Source organism: Micropterus dolomieu, linkage group LG19 (assembly GCF_021292245.1).
Source record: "Micropterus dolomieu isolate WLL.071019.BEF.003 ecotype Adirondacks linkage group LG19, ASM2129224v1, whole genome shotgun sequence".
Taxonomy (NCBI): domain Eukaryota; kingdom Metazoa; phylum Chordata; class Actinopteri; order Centrarchiformes; family Centrarchidae; genus Micropterus; species Micropterus dolomieu.
Window position 1 is genome coordinate 35,716,517 of NC_060168.1, and position 17,027 is coordinate 35,733,543.

General features: G+C 43.1%; 1 protein-coding gene across 1 annotated transcript in view; it reads right to left on the reverse strand.

Moving 5' to 3' along the window:
• The window catches only part of LOC123957334 (inaD-like protein), a 53,478-nt gene that overhangs the window by 8,935 nt on the left and 27,516 nt on the right, over positions 1-17,027 (reverse strand). Inside the window, exon 9 of the mRNA XM_046030026.1 lies at positions 16,571-16,639. Coding sequence (XP_045885982.1) covers positions 16,571-16,639 — 69 coding nt within the window. The remainder of the gene's footprint in view (positions 1-16,570; positions 16,640-17,027) is intronic.

The window sequence follows — 17,027 nt, forward strand, 5'->3', positions numbered from 1 at the left end:
GTCCAGGGCCCGAGAGGGTCCAGTAAAGTAAATTACATGAGTCCATTTCCTTTTAATAGACGCATGCAATACGTTTTATACTTTCTGTGAATATAATCCAATTAATCCTATTTCCATCCTGTACAGACACCTTATTTTGAAAACCGGACGTTGTTGCAGGTGTTTCCTCCTCGCGCTAAATCCATCCAGTCTGATCCGGTTTGATAAATAATGTTGTATGTGGTTCTCGTAACATGAAGACTTCACAGCCTCTCTTCATATACTAAAGAGACAAACTGACAGGATAAAGTCTCTAACCTGCCTGTCAGCTCGCTCTGGGCCAGTTCACTTACCGTAAAGGCTAGAATACGTGCACACTCCAAATTTAGGTGCGGCTAGCTTAATCGCCTTCTCACAGACAAGTGACAGAAACACAAAAAGCGGTTCTTTTCTAAGAAGTCAGCCACAGATGGAGTGGATGTGCTGAGAGACAGTTCAGCAGAACAGCGTCTGCAAACGGCTCAGACACTTTAAAATGCTTCCACACTGTCGACATGTCAGCGTGATGTATTAGGCCGAACACCGAAAGTGTCGGGCGGGCCCTCACAATTGTAGCGCGTCGGGGCGTGAGGCGGCTGCGTTGCAGATTCTGGAGCTCTGCCAGTGCATCTGTGAGTTTGCTACGCGCTTCGGACGCTGCATGAAGGTGTTATACGTCACTTCCTGTGCCCCCTTTGTGGCACTGTAGAGCACTTGGCGATACGACTATAAATGAATATTGGTGTGTAGATGTGTTCGGGTTGGGACAGTTATCAAGCACGTAAAGGTTTGTGCAGATTTGAGCATGTACACTGAAGTTACAACAACTTCCTTTGCCACGCCACCACCACGCCGTTTACTGCAAACTCACAAGTTTTGCAACATGGCTTCATCAATGTGTTAAGGGTTTCCTGGGACAGTTTTGAACTTGATATGTCCGACCGGCTAGGAGTAGTACATTACAGCGTAAAACGTGTCATTTCCTGTTGCCAGCAGGTGGCGCTATGACTGAGTGAATATTGGCATATGGATGGGTTCAGGGCACGACTCTTGTGTATTCCAAATTTGGTGCAGATGTGAGCATGTAGACTGAAGTTACAATAACTTCCTGTTTTATGGAGAATAATAAATTTTGGATGCCACGCCACGCCGTTCCACGAAAACTCACTGTTTGCACAACTTCTAGCCAATGGGTTTAGAGTGCACAGCACAAATCTGAAGTCGGTCGGACTAAATCCCTAGGAGGAGGAGTTAAAGTACAAAGTGTGTAAATCGGCAAAAATTACCATTAAATCCTAATTAAACGTACCACAGAAATTTCTTACATGTAGGTGAAACATTGTCCGGGGACTGCCCTGTGGGCGTCGCTAGCAACCCATTTTGCCACGCCTGAATTTTGTGCAAAGTTTGGTGAGTTTTCAAGACAGAAATAAAGAAAGACAGAAAGCAAGAAAGCAAGGGAGCAAGAAAGCAAGCAAGCAAGAAAGAAAGCAAGGAAGCAAGAAAGCAAGGGAGCAAGAAAGAAAGCCAGAAAGAAAGAAAGCAAGGGAGCAAGAAAGCAAGGGAGCAAGAAAGAAAGCAAGGGAGCAAGAAAGAAAGCAGGAAAGAAAGAAAGAAAGAAAGAAAGCCAGAAAGAAAGAAAGCACGAAAGCAAGAAAGAAAGAAAGCACGAAAGAAAGAAAGCCAGAAAGCAAGAAAGAAAGAAAGCAGGAAAGAAAGAAAGCACAAAAGCAAGAAAGAAAGAAAGCACGAAAGAAAGAAAGCCAGAAAGCAAGAAAGAAAGAAAGCAGGAAAGAAAGAAAGGGAGCAAGAAAGAAAGCAAGGGAGCAAGAAAGAAAGCCAGAAAGAAAGAAAGCAAGGAAGCAAGAAAGCAAGGGAGCAAGAAAGAAAGAAAGAAAGCCAGAAAGAAAGAAAGCACGAAAGCAAGAAAGAAAGAAAGCACGAAAGAAAGAAAGCCAGAAAGCAAGCCAGAAAGCAAGAAAGAAAGAAAGCAGGAAAGAAAGAAAGAAAGAAAGAAAGCACGAAAGAAAGAAAGCCAGAAAGCAAGAAAGAAAGAAAGCAGGAAAGAAAGAAAGGGAGCAAGAAAGAAAGCAAGGGAGCAAGAAAGAAAGCCAGAAAGAAAGAAAGCAAGGAAGCAAGAAAGCAAGGGAGCAAGAAAGAAAGCAAGGGAGCAAGAAAGAAAGAAAGAAAGCCAGAAAGAAAGAAAGCACGAAAGCAAGAAAGAAAGAAAGCACGAAAGAAAGAAAGCACGAAAGAAAGAAAGCCAGAAAGCAAGCCAGAAAGCAAGAAAGAAAGAAAGCAGGAAAGAAAGAAAGAAAGCCAGAAAGCAAGAATGCCAGAAAGAAAGAAAGCAAGCCAGAAAGCAAGAATGCCAGAAAGAAAGCAAGAATACCAGAAAGAAAGAAAGCAAGAATGCCAGAAAGAAATCAGGAAAGAAAGCCAGAAAGAAAGAAAGAAAGAAATCAGGAAAGAAAGCCAGAAAGAAAGAAAGAAATCAGGAAAGAAAGCCAGAAAGAAAGAAAGAAATCAGGAATGAAAGCCAGAAAGAAAGAAAGAAAGCAAGCAAGCAAACAAACAAGAAAGCAAGCAAGCAAACAAACAAAGAAAGCAAGCAAGCAAACAAACAAAGAAAGCAAGCAAGCAAACAAAGAAAGCAAGCAAGCAAACAAACAAAGAAAGCAAGCAAGCAAGCAAACAAGAAAGCAAACAAACAAGAAAGAAAGCAAGCAAACAAACAAGAAAGAAAGCGAGCAAGCAAACAAGAAAGAAAGCGAGCCAGCAAACAAGAAAGAAAGCGAGCAAGCAAACAAGAAAGAAAGCGAGCAAGCAAACAAGAAAGAAAGCAAGCAAGCAAACAAGAAAGAAAGCAAGCAAGCAAACAAGAAAGAAAGCGAGCAAGCAAGCAAGCAAACAAACAAGAAAGATGGGTCTGGGACTATTTTTTTGGACATCCTGAATTGCAGGTAAATGAAAAAGACTCATTAAATCAGTCAAACTTTAGGCTCCAGACACTCTGAGCCGTCTGCCTTCATCTCCTCCGTGAAGAAACTAAACTGTGAAACCACAGCTCGCACTAAATCTAAAACTTGACTTACTTTGAACATTAGCCTTCATCTCTGAACACATAAAGGTTTTCTCCAACTCCCCAAAGAGCCTTCCTCAGCAGATACTGAGGGGATATCCTGTTCTTAACATTACGACGCAGACATTAGCCCGCGCTGGGAAATATTAATGACAACACTTAGGCTAATTTCCATCGACGAAGCCTCATCGTCAAGGACTCTGTTCCTCTTCTTTTAATTTGGGCCTGGGAAGCCGGCCCATCACGGCCGTATAATGGAGGTGAGGAGCAGACGGCAGCAGCAGCAGCGAGCTCATAACGCTAACAGGATGTTCTGCAGACTGATGTGTATTGGCCGTGACTGCCTGGCCTCATATTCATAAGATTTAAAGACGTTGTCATTTAATATCTCTGCCATTAGGCGATGAGGACAGTGGAGATGACGAGTCGGCTGGGTGAGCAGCTACAAACTACAAGGCCTGTTTTCAGATCATGCAGCTCTCAAAGAGACGGTTTTGTGATCTGGACGTGTTTTGCTGCACAATTAACAATTAAAACGTCAATAAATGGTGAGAAGTGATTAGATGTGCCTGGTTCTGTTTTATCTGGACATCTCAGAAACTCAAGCGATCAGACCAGATAAACCACATCTGGAGGCAGCCTGGCTCATACTTTGATCTCAGCAAGCTGTAAATAACATCTGCAATTAATGCTCATTTTACTTATTGATAAATCTGTAAATTACTCTCTTGACTGCTGGTTCTGTCCAGAGCACAGCAGTGAAACAGTTCGCATCAAAAGGTATTTTCTCGTGAACTGAAACGATGGACAAGTGGACCCTTTGACCTGTTGGTGGCGCTAAATGACAAGTTTAATTAATAGGGAACATGAATGTTTCAACCAATAGTTGTTGAGATATTTCAGTCTGGACAGAAGTGTCAAACCATCCAAGAGAACCAGGAATCAGTTTAAAGCGGGAAATCTGATAATGTGTTGGCAGCATAGTCTGCACGTTTCCCTGTACTTCCTGTCATACTTCTGATCCAGGCGTATTTTAAGCAGTGGCAGACAAATATTCAGATCCTTTACTTAAGGAAAAGTAAAGAAACCACACTGTAAAAAATACTGCATTGAAAATGTTACTAAACTAAAATAATCTAAGTATAATCATGAAAATGTACTTAAAGTATTAATTGTACTCAAAGACACACCTTCTCAATACTTGCTGTGTCCAATCCAAAAGCCGGAATCTTTTTTACATGAAAAATGACTTGCCAGATGGATGTAACTGTTTTTGAATAAGCAAGCACTGATGTATTTTAACTACTGATTGTTTTATTAAAGGAGACCTATTACACTGCTTTTCTAGTCCTTTATTGTAGTTCTGTGATTCCTGTATCGCAGCTTTGCATGATTCAAAGTTTAATAAAATATGTATTTTTCTTACACTGACTCTTCATGTAGGCCTTCATTTCAGCCTCTGTCTGAAACAAGCTGTAGATGCTCCTGTCTCTTTAAGGCCCCCCCTCTCACAGCCCACTGTCTTCTGATTGGCTAAGACCCGAAGCATGCTACCAGGTTGTTGTTGATGGGCGGAACAGGCAGACTGAGCGTTGCCGTGCTGTTAGTGTGGGAGCACATGACCATATATGGAACAGCGGCTCCGTATTACGTAGAACGGAGCCGTTGGTAGAAAAAGCAGTTGAAAAGAAAGCGTTCAGAACAGGAGGAAATCTGAGGTTTTGGCTCACAGTGATTTCTTATAAAGGCTTTAACCTCATTTTTTGAAGCTTTGGCCATGTTTAACATGAACATCCAACATTATAACATTGTAGATAAGTCATAAAATGTGGAAAAGCATAATAGATCTCCTTTAATGTACAGGTTAGACAGTGGGTTACGTCTGTTGCTTTTGTAGTTAAAAGGGTAAATGCTTTGATTGTATTTTGTACTGTTGTTTTATGTTCGTACTGTTAGACTTGTTGTCCTGCTCCCTTTCTCCCCCCGGTTAAATAAAAAAATAATTGACTTATTGATTAATCGACTAATCGTTTCAGCAGTACTTGGGTAGTTTATTGATAACTAAACATATGTGTTTGGAATGACTGTTTGTTGCACCTCTGCGTGACTAATAAACTGCCCACACAGGTCTTGTGGCGTCCCGCAGGGCTCGTTTCTGGGGCCCCTGTTATCCACTTTATATCTGCTGCCCTTTCATAATGCATATTATACTTGTGGATGATGACAAATAGGCTCCTGTGACTGTCTACACTCTGTTAGGGACTTCTTTTTTATTTTACAACTCAGAGCTGATACGATGGAGGTTCTGCTGCTCCAGAAAAAGTCGCCCCCATGATCAAAATACAAATATTGGGCCTCTTTCCTCTGCTGCCCGCTCCAACCTGCGGGATAATATCTGATCAATCCGCGTCATTTAACACCCAGGCAAAGCAGCTGAAAGCAATAAGAACAACTAGTAAACTGAGATCAGTACACTCGACTGCTGAATTAGAGAGGCTTATATTCTCATCTGTATCTCATCTCAAACACACCTCTCTCCTCACTTAGCATGCCAGCCCTTGATCGTCTGCAGGTGATCCAGAGCCACGGCCTCACATCACCCGGATCCTCAGATCTCAACGTTGGCTCCCTGTTGCGTTTAGGATTCACTTTTAAACTCTGTCTTTCTTCCAGAGCACTGCGCGGTGAGGGTCCTCCATGTGTGGCTGAACTACTACGCCCTCACTCATCAGCTCTCTCAGGTCAACTAAGCTAAATTAGCTCTCTCGCTCTCTCTCAGGCTCTCGCGTTGAGGCCTGTGGTGAATTGCTGTGCCAGCATCCTGTCTGCTGAATCTGCCTTTTAAAAGGCAGATAAAGACATACCTGTTCGGACAGATGTTTCGGTAAACTGTGTGCACCAGGTCTGTATCTTGTGTATTTTTTGCACTTGTAAGAGAGGGGCTGTCCTTTGCCCTCCCCATAAGAGACCTGCTACCTCAGCGGAGCGTAAGTCATCGTCAGAGACGGTCCTCACCCAGGATACCTTGTGTTTGACTTTCTGCCCTCCAGGAAGCGCTACAGATCCCTCAAAAGCCGGCTCAATCACATCTCCCTCCCTACCGAAATACGCACCAGAATCGACTCAGACATCCAAAGTGAATGCTTCTTCCATATGTGCAATAGTTTAAACAGTAGTTCTTAGCTTCTAAATTTCTAAGTGCATTTATATTATTATTTATTATTATGGACATGAATGAAATAATGTGTGTAGCTGTGTTTTGGCACCTCACCCTCCAAAGCTCGTTGACAATAACGGCTATTCTATTCCACACATGGCTCAGGTGGTCACTTCATCTTTAATTTATTTCCTGTATGCTGTATAACAGTTTTTCTAAAGCACCTTGTGAGCCATTTGTCTGTGAAAAGTGCCACCCAAGTAAATTTTACTCACTTCCACACAGCCATTTCTAAAAAAAAACATTTTCAGTGCTTCAGATCCTTTTTGTTTTCGCAGTCAGAGCTCTGGATCAGACTTTTAATGCCAACATTAATGAGGTTTCTTCAGTTGAAATCAGCTGTAACAACATGTGTCATCTGTTTAGATGTTAAAACTGTTGTTGATGGCGGCGTGCAGCAGCACAGCGGCTTCTAAGCTACTGACGACTGGTGTACTTGCTACTCCCTCCCCTTTGCTCTTAGATTGCTGCTACTGCACAAGGCACTGAGGCTGTATGGTTTTAACTATGTGTTTAGTATAATTTGTTATAGTTTTAGATTATTTAAGTGTTTTTATAAAGGGTTTATCTTAAATTGTTATTTATTCAGTACTCTGCTGGACCTGGGAAACAAATTTCGTTCCTTCATGGTTTACAAGGTTGAATGACAATAAAGAACTGGATTGAAAAGGAATCAGATATCTGTCCAGGTAATAATCAATAAAATAAAAAACAAAAAGACTCGAAGTGAACAGTGTCGGCAGCAGACGTTGCTTTTACAACCAGAGTAAAAGAAAAAAGTGGCAGTAAAGTTAACGGTTGTCGTTGCCGTGTTGACTTTGTTTTCTCTTGTGTATTTACGTTCTAATCGGTTTGAACTGTGGGCGCAGCAGCTCTTTATCTGCACAGAGGAGATCAGAATAATGTGATCGCAGCCTGTAACTACAGCAGCAGCAGCTCGTCGCAGCAGCCGTCTTCTACGTATGACCTCTAAAAGTTAACGAGGTGTGGATGTGTAACGGGGTCTCTCTCTGGTCAGCGGGCTGGCGTGACAGAGAACGATCCCGCGGCGAAGTGACAGCGCCGACCCGGCTGTCTTTATGGAAACCCATCAGAGACCTGTGGGCTGTGAAAAAACCTCTTCAGCCAAATGGGCTGCATATAAAACAGGAAATAAAACAGCAGCGCAGAGGACGGCCGCGGCAGATACAGAGAGGGGACAGAGTAGCACAGCAGAGTACAGCAGAGTAGAGTACTGCAGAGTACTGCAGAGTAGAGTACTGCAGAGTAGAGTACTGCAGAGTAGAGTACTGCAGAATAGAGTACTGCAGAGTACAGCAGAGTACTGCAGAGTAGAGTACTGCAGAGTAGAGTACTGCAGAGTACAGCAGAGTAGAGTACTGCAGAGTACAGCAGAGTAGAGTACTGCAGAGTAGAGTACTGCAGAGTACAGCAGAGTACTGCAGAGTAGAGTACTGCAGAGTAGAGTACTGCAGAGTACAGCAGAGTACTGCAGAGTAGAGTACTGCAGAGTAGAGTACTGCAGAGTAGAGTACAGCAGAGTAGAGTACTGCAGAGTACAGCAGAGTAGAGTACTGCAGAGTACAGCAGAGTAGAGTACTGCAGAGTAGAGTACTGCAGAGTAGAGTACTGCAGAGTAGAGTACTGCAGAGTAGAGTACTGCAGAGTACTGCAGAGTAGAGTACAGCAGAGTACTGCAGAGTAGAGTACAGCAGAGTACTGCAGAGTAGAGTACAGCAGAGTACTGCAGAGTAGAGTACAGCAGAAGTTACTTTCTCAAATTGTTGCCCACAAAATATTATGTAGTGCATTTAATTTACTGTTTTATCGTTGTTTGCACAAAATCCACAGCTTGTGTGCTTAAAATAACGTGTTCGCACAATATATCAGATCTCACACATAATAATTCACAAGAAAATTACCACACACTTCATCATCTTGCACTTTCAGGTTGTAAATATCTATATCTTGGAAGAAAAGGATCTTAATAACTTCAGGGTACAAGATAAGACTTGGTACTTAAACACTAAACAAAGATAAAAATGCACAAATATAATATCATTTCTGTGAACATGATTAAAAGACCAACCCATGAGTTCTATTTCAGATAAATAATCTAAAAGCATTTTCTGTGTGGATATTTTAAAACACAAAATAAACGTCTCCAGGCAGAGTCCTAAATATGTGTTCTATCAAACGTACTTGCACACAGGTACCAACTTTCCTACTGCTGTACAGGACGCAACGGTCACAGAACTGTTGCTCCGTGTCCTGCTTGGCTGAGCTTTTTACCGCAACACGTGCCAACAGGTGCTCTCACCTCATTTTTACTACACTTAGCTGAATTTCACGGCACTTGAATAGCTCTGAGTTAACAGGACGAACTACACATATACATGTTACTTCACTAATCTGTCTGAGAAAAACATAAAATATTACCAAGTGAAACACATAAAGGAGAATTAATATAACTTATGAATACGAAATAATCCAGATGATTGACCACGTTGTCTGAACAACTCTGTTAGCAGAAAGGAAGACGTGATATCTTTTTCACATTGTACTTCTGTGCTTACAGCTCTGCGAGCTTTGCCAAACATCAAAGCGATGATTTCACTTTTACAGTAAAAGCGAAGACGAGACAATAAACTGAAGAGAGGTTTAATTTAACGAACCATGTGGATCATTTTTGTCCTCAGCTCAACAGTACTGCAGTAGTATTCCCACTGAGTACTGCAGTACTGAGTGTCTGATGCTGGAGAACCAAAGTGTCCTTAGAGTACCCCCGCAACCCTCTCCACCCCCCGACTCACTTAAGAGAGATGCTGCTGGTTGAGCTGATAGAGCACTTTATACCATCCAGCCGTCGAGCTGAGTCAGCAGCTTCACAGAGAGAGAGCGAGAGAGAGAGAGGGTGAAAGAAGGTGAACAATGAAAGTGGAGGGGAAGAGGACAGAGATGACAGAGAAAAGACGTAAGGCAGGAGGAGAAAGAGAGATGGAGGAACAGACGACAGAGGTGAGACGATCTAAAAGGAGGAAGAAAGCTTTGAAAACGGCAGACAGGAAGTAAACATGACTTCCTGAAGAGAAACGTGTCTCCAGCCACCCGACTGCAGATGATACGCCGATTTATCACCAACACAAAGACTTTCACTCCCGTTTGTCCGCCTGCACAACATCACAAAGACTCCTCACCAGATTTCTAATGAATTTCACAAACTGCTCAGCAGCCGGAGCAGGAGCCACGTGGCCATGTGCAAAACTCTGGTTTCAAACTAGATTTTGGCTGCAGAAGCTAATTTTTTTGAGCCTGAATTCATCGTCTATCTCTCCCGTTTCCACCTGCACAGGCTTTCTGCCATTTTCTCACAACTGTTTTGCAAATTTCATCAAATCTTTTGCACATTCGGTATGTCGAAATATTTAATAGTCAGTACTACTTATGTGCAGAATTTTCCAGCATAAGAGCATGCACTGCTGCTGCTTCAGAGTAGAGGCCTTGAAAGAAAAGAGCCATTATACAACTAAATAACCATATTTCCTTCTCTAAACTGAGTGCATGTGACACTGGACGCTTCAGAGTCAGCATGTACCTCAGGAAAAGTGAAGAGTGTATTGACACCGCTGATGTTATCGGCTCGTCACATATTTATCCGTATACAGAAAGTTTATTTTTACAGTTTCCACCTCTGACGGTGGTGGTTTATACCCTGTAAGTGCAACGTCCTCGGCTCGGTGGACCTCGGTGGACCGCCGTGGACTTTATTTCAGAAATAATACGCATGTTCGTGACCGGAGAGAGACGGCTAATGTTTAGATCCCGTCTGAATTTTGCCCTGAATTACAAACACAATGTTTATCAATTCAAAAGATAATTTAAGTCAAGAAAGTCGCAGTTTGTCGTAAAACTGGTGAAGTCTTAGACTGAAAATACTTAATTACAAAGACCACAAACCCAAAAGCTGCGCATGTGACGTCAAAGCTGTTTCTCTCAATGACTGAAGCTAACGTCACTGAAGCTAACGTCACTGAAGCTAACGCCTGTAATAACGTAACGCCATCACGCCCTTTGTGTTTTGAACAAGAAAGTAAACATACGGCCTACTTTAAAGGCCTTTTCACACGGGAAGCGACACTCCGCCTGCGTAGTCGTCTGGCCCCTTCTCATGTGAACAGACAACGAGACAAGCGCTCCGCGAGTAAACGGAAGGCGGTCAATAGATCGTAACCACGGCAACGGCTTCTGTGCGCCACTGTATTCCTTCATAGCCTAGCTTAAAATAAAACTATAAATACAATATAGATATTATTCATATAGCTGATAAACTTAAGCCATGCAAACGCCCTCCGGTTAATGTCCTGGTAACTGTTCAGTGAACACTTTTATATTTCGGGGAAGTCACAGACGGCGAGGATCAGTGTCTCATCCATCTTGTTTTGTGCTGCGTGTTGCGTAGGCACAAAAAGTTCAAGTCAATTCAACTTTGGCAGGGACGGGCGTTTGCGTGAGATGAACACGACCGCGACAGTTTCACGGGAACACGCCCGCTTGTCGCTACGCCTGTCGCAATGCCGGCGCCTCCCTTCCTGCTCGCCTCTCATGGAAAATGAATTAAGAGGCGCGTAAAACGCTTCCCGCGTGAAAAGGCCTTAATACTTCCCCCCTCGTTCCGGAAGAAGGACGTGACGGCCATGTTGGTGACGTTGTTCATTGAGCGGTTTCACACAAAACTAAATATAACTTTACCGTTTTACGACAAACTGCGACTTTCTTTGACAAACGTGTGTGTAGATTTTTTTTCCCGAAATGGATCGGACTTCCTATTCTTTCTGTTTCCTGTCTGTTTCTTGCCTTCAAACTGAACTAAAAATGCTAAAAAAATAATGTAAAAAGCAATTCCATATACATATCTTCCACAGATATAACCTGGTACATGTCTCAGCCACCAGTCTCTGCTATTTGTTATTTCCCTGCTTTGCTATAATTTTCTTTTAGAACACAACAGGAAAGTAAATTAATTTATTCTCTACTAACTACTAATAAATGAACCTCTAATTATAGTGTGCTGTCAACCTTCGTACACAGTTTCTACTTTCTATTAGGGTTGGGTATCGAGAACCGGCTCCAAGTTGGAACAGGTACCAAATTTCCAAGAACCGTGGACTCGTTAAGACCCGTGCGTTTGGATTCTGCTTCTCGGTTCCTGACTTCCTGCATATCTCAGCTCCTGACTGAACTGCAGTGAGCATTTTACATCAAAGTGTCTCTAATCTGCCAGGAGCTGCTACGCCGACCTAACGTCACCTTGTTTGTTACGTCAACAAAGCGTGAAGAAGAGGGTCCTGCTGGTTCCGGTCCTGGACCGTGGCGGCCCGCAGCAAACGCTCCAAAGTTTGGCTTTAGCTTCACTAACAAACTGCAGCAGCTGCAGTCAGGAGGTTTGGTGCGAGGGAGGAAGCGGCTCTAATGTGACGAAGCGTTTCCTTCAACACGGCGTGAATCTGAAGGAACGCTTCACCGTGTTCAACGTGTCGCGCTCTCCCAGATCCAGCTGACGCCAACAGCAGCGACGCCTCAGGTACAAAACACAGGTGAGCCGACGTTCAACTTTTATACTGCAGGGAAACCAACGATGGCTCCAGATGAGACGAGTCCCAGAGACGCCGCTCTAGGACAGAGACTCCTTTCACTTTAGAGACATGAAGGGGAGGAGGAGCGAGGAGGAAGGAGCTCTGTGGTTAAGGGGTTGGAATCAGAAGAACTGGATTCCATTAGTAGAAACGGATTCTATAAAATAGAAACGATACACAGCTCTACTTTTTTTACTGACTGACTGACTGTTTATCTTCGCTACTTTCTCCAGATGATGCAAACACAGCTCAGATATAAACTGTACTGATCTGGACAGTGCAGGACTTGTAATCAGTCTTTGCATCGTCTTATTTTACAGCAGTAAATGTTGGATGTTTCCACAGAGATTAATCCAGTCTGAACTCTGCATCCATTTCTCTCCGACCCTGTCATGCTCCACGTATTTATTTATTTCTCTATTCATTTTTCTTTATAGTCAAAACGCCTTGGCAGCGCCGCTCATCTGACATCCAGACCAATAAAGCAAACTGGAGTGAAATGAGCTACGAGGGAAGAGATTTAACTAAAGATGAAGAGGGATGGAGGGAAGAGGCAGGAGAACGAGGGAGGACAGAGAGTCAGAGAGGGAGGGAGGGGAGTAATGTGAAGGAGGAGAAAATCTTAATTATCAAATGAGTCTGGATTGAATTAATTAATACTTAGAGAGACGTAACACCGGTCTCTCTTCAAAGATGGTCTCTAGATATGAACGTCCATTTTATTTAATAAACCCAAATGTGCCTCTAAGGGGTTTGAGTACAGAACACCAAGACATGCTGTTCAAAGCCCTGAGAGAGGAAGCTAGTAAGTGGACCTTTATTTACTGATAATACTGATTCAAAGGTCAAGAATGAAATTCCCTGCTGCACGCTGTAAATATTCAGATTTAACACCAGGGCTGAACAATTAATCAAAATCACATCACGGCCTACTTCAATTGTCAAATCGCAGGAGGTGCAATATTTGTTAAAGGTTATGTGCGTGTGTCAAAATACCATTTTAAATTAAATAAATATTGTCGTGCTGCAGACGTCCTGGCGTACACAACATATTCTAGAGACTTAAAGGGGCATTATGGAGTTTCCAGCGGCCAAAAGCGGTGGCAACCAGGCGTGTGCTCGTACGCACTCATGACCGCTTTCATACAGAAATCCCGCAATAAACGCAGGATCACCAGCATGCAGGCTGTGGCTTTTCTCCAGACATGTTCAGGCTCTGTTATTTCAACGTTCTCGGCTCAGCGGCAGATCATGGAGTGTACCTGAGTATCAGTAAAACCACGATAAATCTAAATTGAAAGTTACGAAGCAAAAAGCGGCATGTCCGTGCTAACGATAGCTGCCCTGTATCACTATAGGCTAGTAACGTAAACAAATCGCTGCACATTTGCTTTGTACAGTTACATCCATTCCTGCAAGCAAAAATCAACACTCTGACATGATACCGGTGGTTCCCACGATAGTTATATGGGTCGTGTAGCTGGTGAAGTAATGGGGAAAGCGATACAACTTTGCGTGGATAACGTTAGCAACTGTTTGGTGTTAGCTGGCGAGCTAACGTGACTCTCTCCTTGACTTTCTGGTGGGACTGTTTTTACCCGACATCATCTGAATCTTGTTTGGTCCGACAGGCTTCGTCACATAAACCTTTACTGTTGTTTTTATCCTTACGTGGAGTTTATGTTGGAGTCAATGTTTTATGGAGTTAGCGGACTGCATGTCGTTAGCTGCCGTGTTGTCGCTGTAGTCTGAGAGGCTCGGGAGCGCACACAGGGCTGAATCCGACCCGGAGACCTCACATTGAAAGCAGAATGTGGCTGATGCAAGCAACGGAGAAAACAGGCGTGTGCTTCATTTCTAAGTGAGCCCTTTGACAATAAAGCAATGATAATTTGATAAGTAATTTCATTTCTTAAAGAAAACATCTTTGTTTGGTACTGATCTCCTCATAAATCACACCATAATGAATACTGATGTAAAAATTATTATTTCTTTTAATATCACAATTGTAATATCAGTCAAAAAATCTTGTTGACTTTGTCATTTTATGTGCTTCTACAACAGCGCTCTGTGAACTGTTGTCCCCCAGTTCCCTGCAGGGCTGAATTTCCCACATGGAGCATTTCAGAATAAGAGTGTTTTGCCTGCCTGATTTTGCTGAATTGTATAGATTTAGTTGATTTGATAAGTTGTCCTTGATTTTTGTGCTTCTACCGTGGTTAAGAGGGAAGGCTACATAGTTAAATTGTTTATTTTTTGGTCTGTTTTAACTGTTTATTTTTGATATACAACCGGAAGTCTGTACAATGCATTTTATTTTGAAAATCGAAAGGATTCTCTTTGACGTTTCTGTGTATGACTTCCTGCCCGGCTCATCTGGTCTGTGCTGCTTGACGCGTCTTACATCAAAAATAGAACGGCTGCCTATTCTCCTGCGGTACTTGTAGTGTGAGCACAAGCATCGACGGTGGAGGGGGAGCAGGGCTCAAGACTGCAACCATTTTTTTAAAACAGGGCAAGTATTTTTAAAATCTACGTGTTCGACCTGCAAATTTAACAACAATTAGTTTTGGCCATCAGGAGCACCAGTAAATTTCTGGTGGCCTGAACATAATTGTCAACTTAACTAGCGGCAGCGATAAAATAGCAAACTTTATTTTATACACTGAACAAAATTATAAACGCAACACTTTTGTTTTTGCCCCCATTCATCCTGAGCTGGACTCAAAGATCTAAGACTTTCTCTATGTACACAAAAGGCCTATTTCTCTCAAATATTGTTCACAAATCTGTCAAAATCTGTTAGTGAGCACTTCTCCTTTGCCGAGATAATCCATCCACCTCACAGGTGTGGCATATCAACATGCTGATCAGACAGCATGGGGACTGCACAGGTGTGCCTTAGGCTGGCCACAATAAAAGGCCTTAGGCTGGCCACAATAAAAGGCCTTAGGCTGGCCACAATAAAAGGCCTTAGGCTGGCCACAATAAAAGGCCAAAATGTGCAGTTTCACTGTATTGGGGGGGGGGGGGGGGGGGGGGGGGGGGGGGGGGGTCAGGAAACCAGTCTGTATCTGGTGTGACCATCATTTGCCTCACGCAGTGCAAGATATCTTCTTGCGGCCTGTGGAGTGTTGGTCCACTCCTTTTTAATCGCTGTGCGAAGTAGCAGTCAGGTCGAGACCCCGATGAGGACGTCGAGCATGCAGATGAGCTTCCCTAAGACAGTTCCTGACAGTTTGTGCAGAAATTCTTTGGTTAAGCAAACAGATTGTTGCAGCAGCTGGTCTCAGACAAACATGGAGGTGAAGATGCTGGATGTGGAGGTCCTGGGCTGGTGTGGTTACACGTGGTCTGCGGTTGTGAGGCCGGTCGGATGTACTGACAAATTCTCTGAAACGGTGTTCATCTGTTGCTGACAATTGACCCATAGAAGACTAAATAGGTTGATGTGTGCCCACACATTCAGGGATTTTTTGACCACAGTGAAAGCTTTGAGGATATCCAGGGACTTCATACGGCATAATGACAGACAGAGACACTTCTTTGAGAATATTTAGAGCACGAGGGAGTTTCTTTGTCAGCTATTTTTATTCTGTTAATATTGTGTTAGCTGTAATATAACGGTCGCAAATGCAAATAAACCCGGGGCGTGTGTGCTTGAACGTCAGAAAAAAAGTTAAATAAAATTTCCGTTGCCCATTTTTAATTATAATGTCTATAGCAGCCACATTCATCATGCTCAGGGACCACAGCCTATGAGAAAGCAATACACAAGCCAGTCTAAAATCAACCAGCTTGTGTCATGTGATGCAAATCAGTTGGATGCTGGTGTGCGTTTGTGTGTGCACGCATGTGTTGGGTGGTGGTATTGTGAATATTGCCTGTTGGGCCCGACCAAGTTTAAACGCGGTCCGTGACTGTATCTGCTGCACTCGATGTGGTCCACAACATGCGGGATAAACCAAGTTTGCTGAGGCAGCTGGCACCGCACAGCTCAAACACAAGATAATGAAGCACAACAGCAGCTTATAACATAAAATCTGCCGTGACAGAAATGAAACGGCATCGCGACACTGCGAATTTCCCCTACGCGGGATTAAGAAAGGTTTATCTTAAATTATGTGCATTTGTTAAGCACTGTTTTATTAAAATGTGACTGTGAACTAAAATAAAACTGCACATTGTAGTTTCTGTATATTAACAAAGCATTTTTCAGTATTACTGTTAAAATGGGGAAATTTGTGTTTCAAGTCCATTTAAGATGTGCGCCCTGAAGTTTCAGTTAGAGGCTACAGGTCTCCTTGTCAAAAAGGTTATTACTGTGTGTGGCATTAAGATTCCCTACAAAGGAGAAAAACAGACTACAGCTGCAACTCTCGGTCCATAAATTAGTGTTATTTTGCAGTTTCTGTTTCCAGACTCTCAAATGTCAGGATTTTAGGCTTTTCTTTGTCATATTTGATAGTAAAGTGGGATATTTCTCTATCTTATAAAAACGAATCATTGGTTAACTGAGAAATGAATCGCCAGATGAATCAATGAGACCTGTAACAGACCCGGACCAAAAAGACGCTGAAGGACGTGGACAGAGGGACCCATATACTGTATATGTGTTACCTTTGGCACAGGCAGCGGCGCGCTGAGAGACACCCGGCTGCCGTCCTCCCTCCTCTCTGCTTCGTCCACCTGAACACAAACAGAGCTCAGGTCAGAATCAATGAAGCTGCAAGAAAAAGATCACGCTTAAGGGTCCGTGTCCACCAAAGTATTTTTTTTTTTTTTTTTACCAGCTGAAAACGCCAGCTGCTGTTCTACAATGTCTAGCTGGGAGCGCTAAGGTGCGCTTTGGAGGCGCTGTGGTTGCTATGATACATAATTTCCATGGAGGTGATGTGCTGCAGGTAGGCTACTAATTTCACTGAGTAAAAATGTCACCACAAAGCACTGAAACATGAGAGCACAGACTGTCCGTACGCGGGTTCATGAGATTTTGCGGGCGAGGAAACATCGTTTCATTCAAGATCAGATACGCTCGGTGTGGTGTCTGTCCCGCCCCTCCTGCACTGTGATTGGA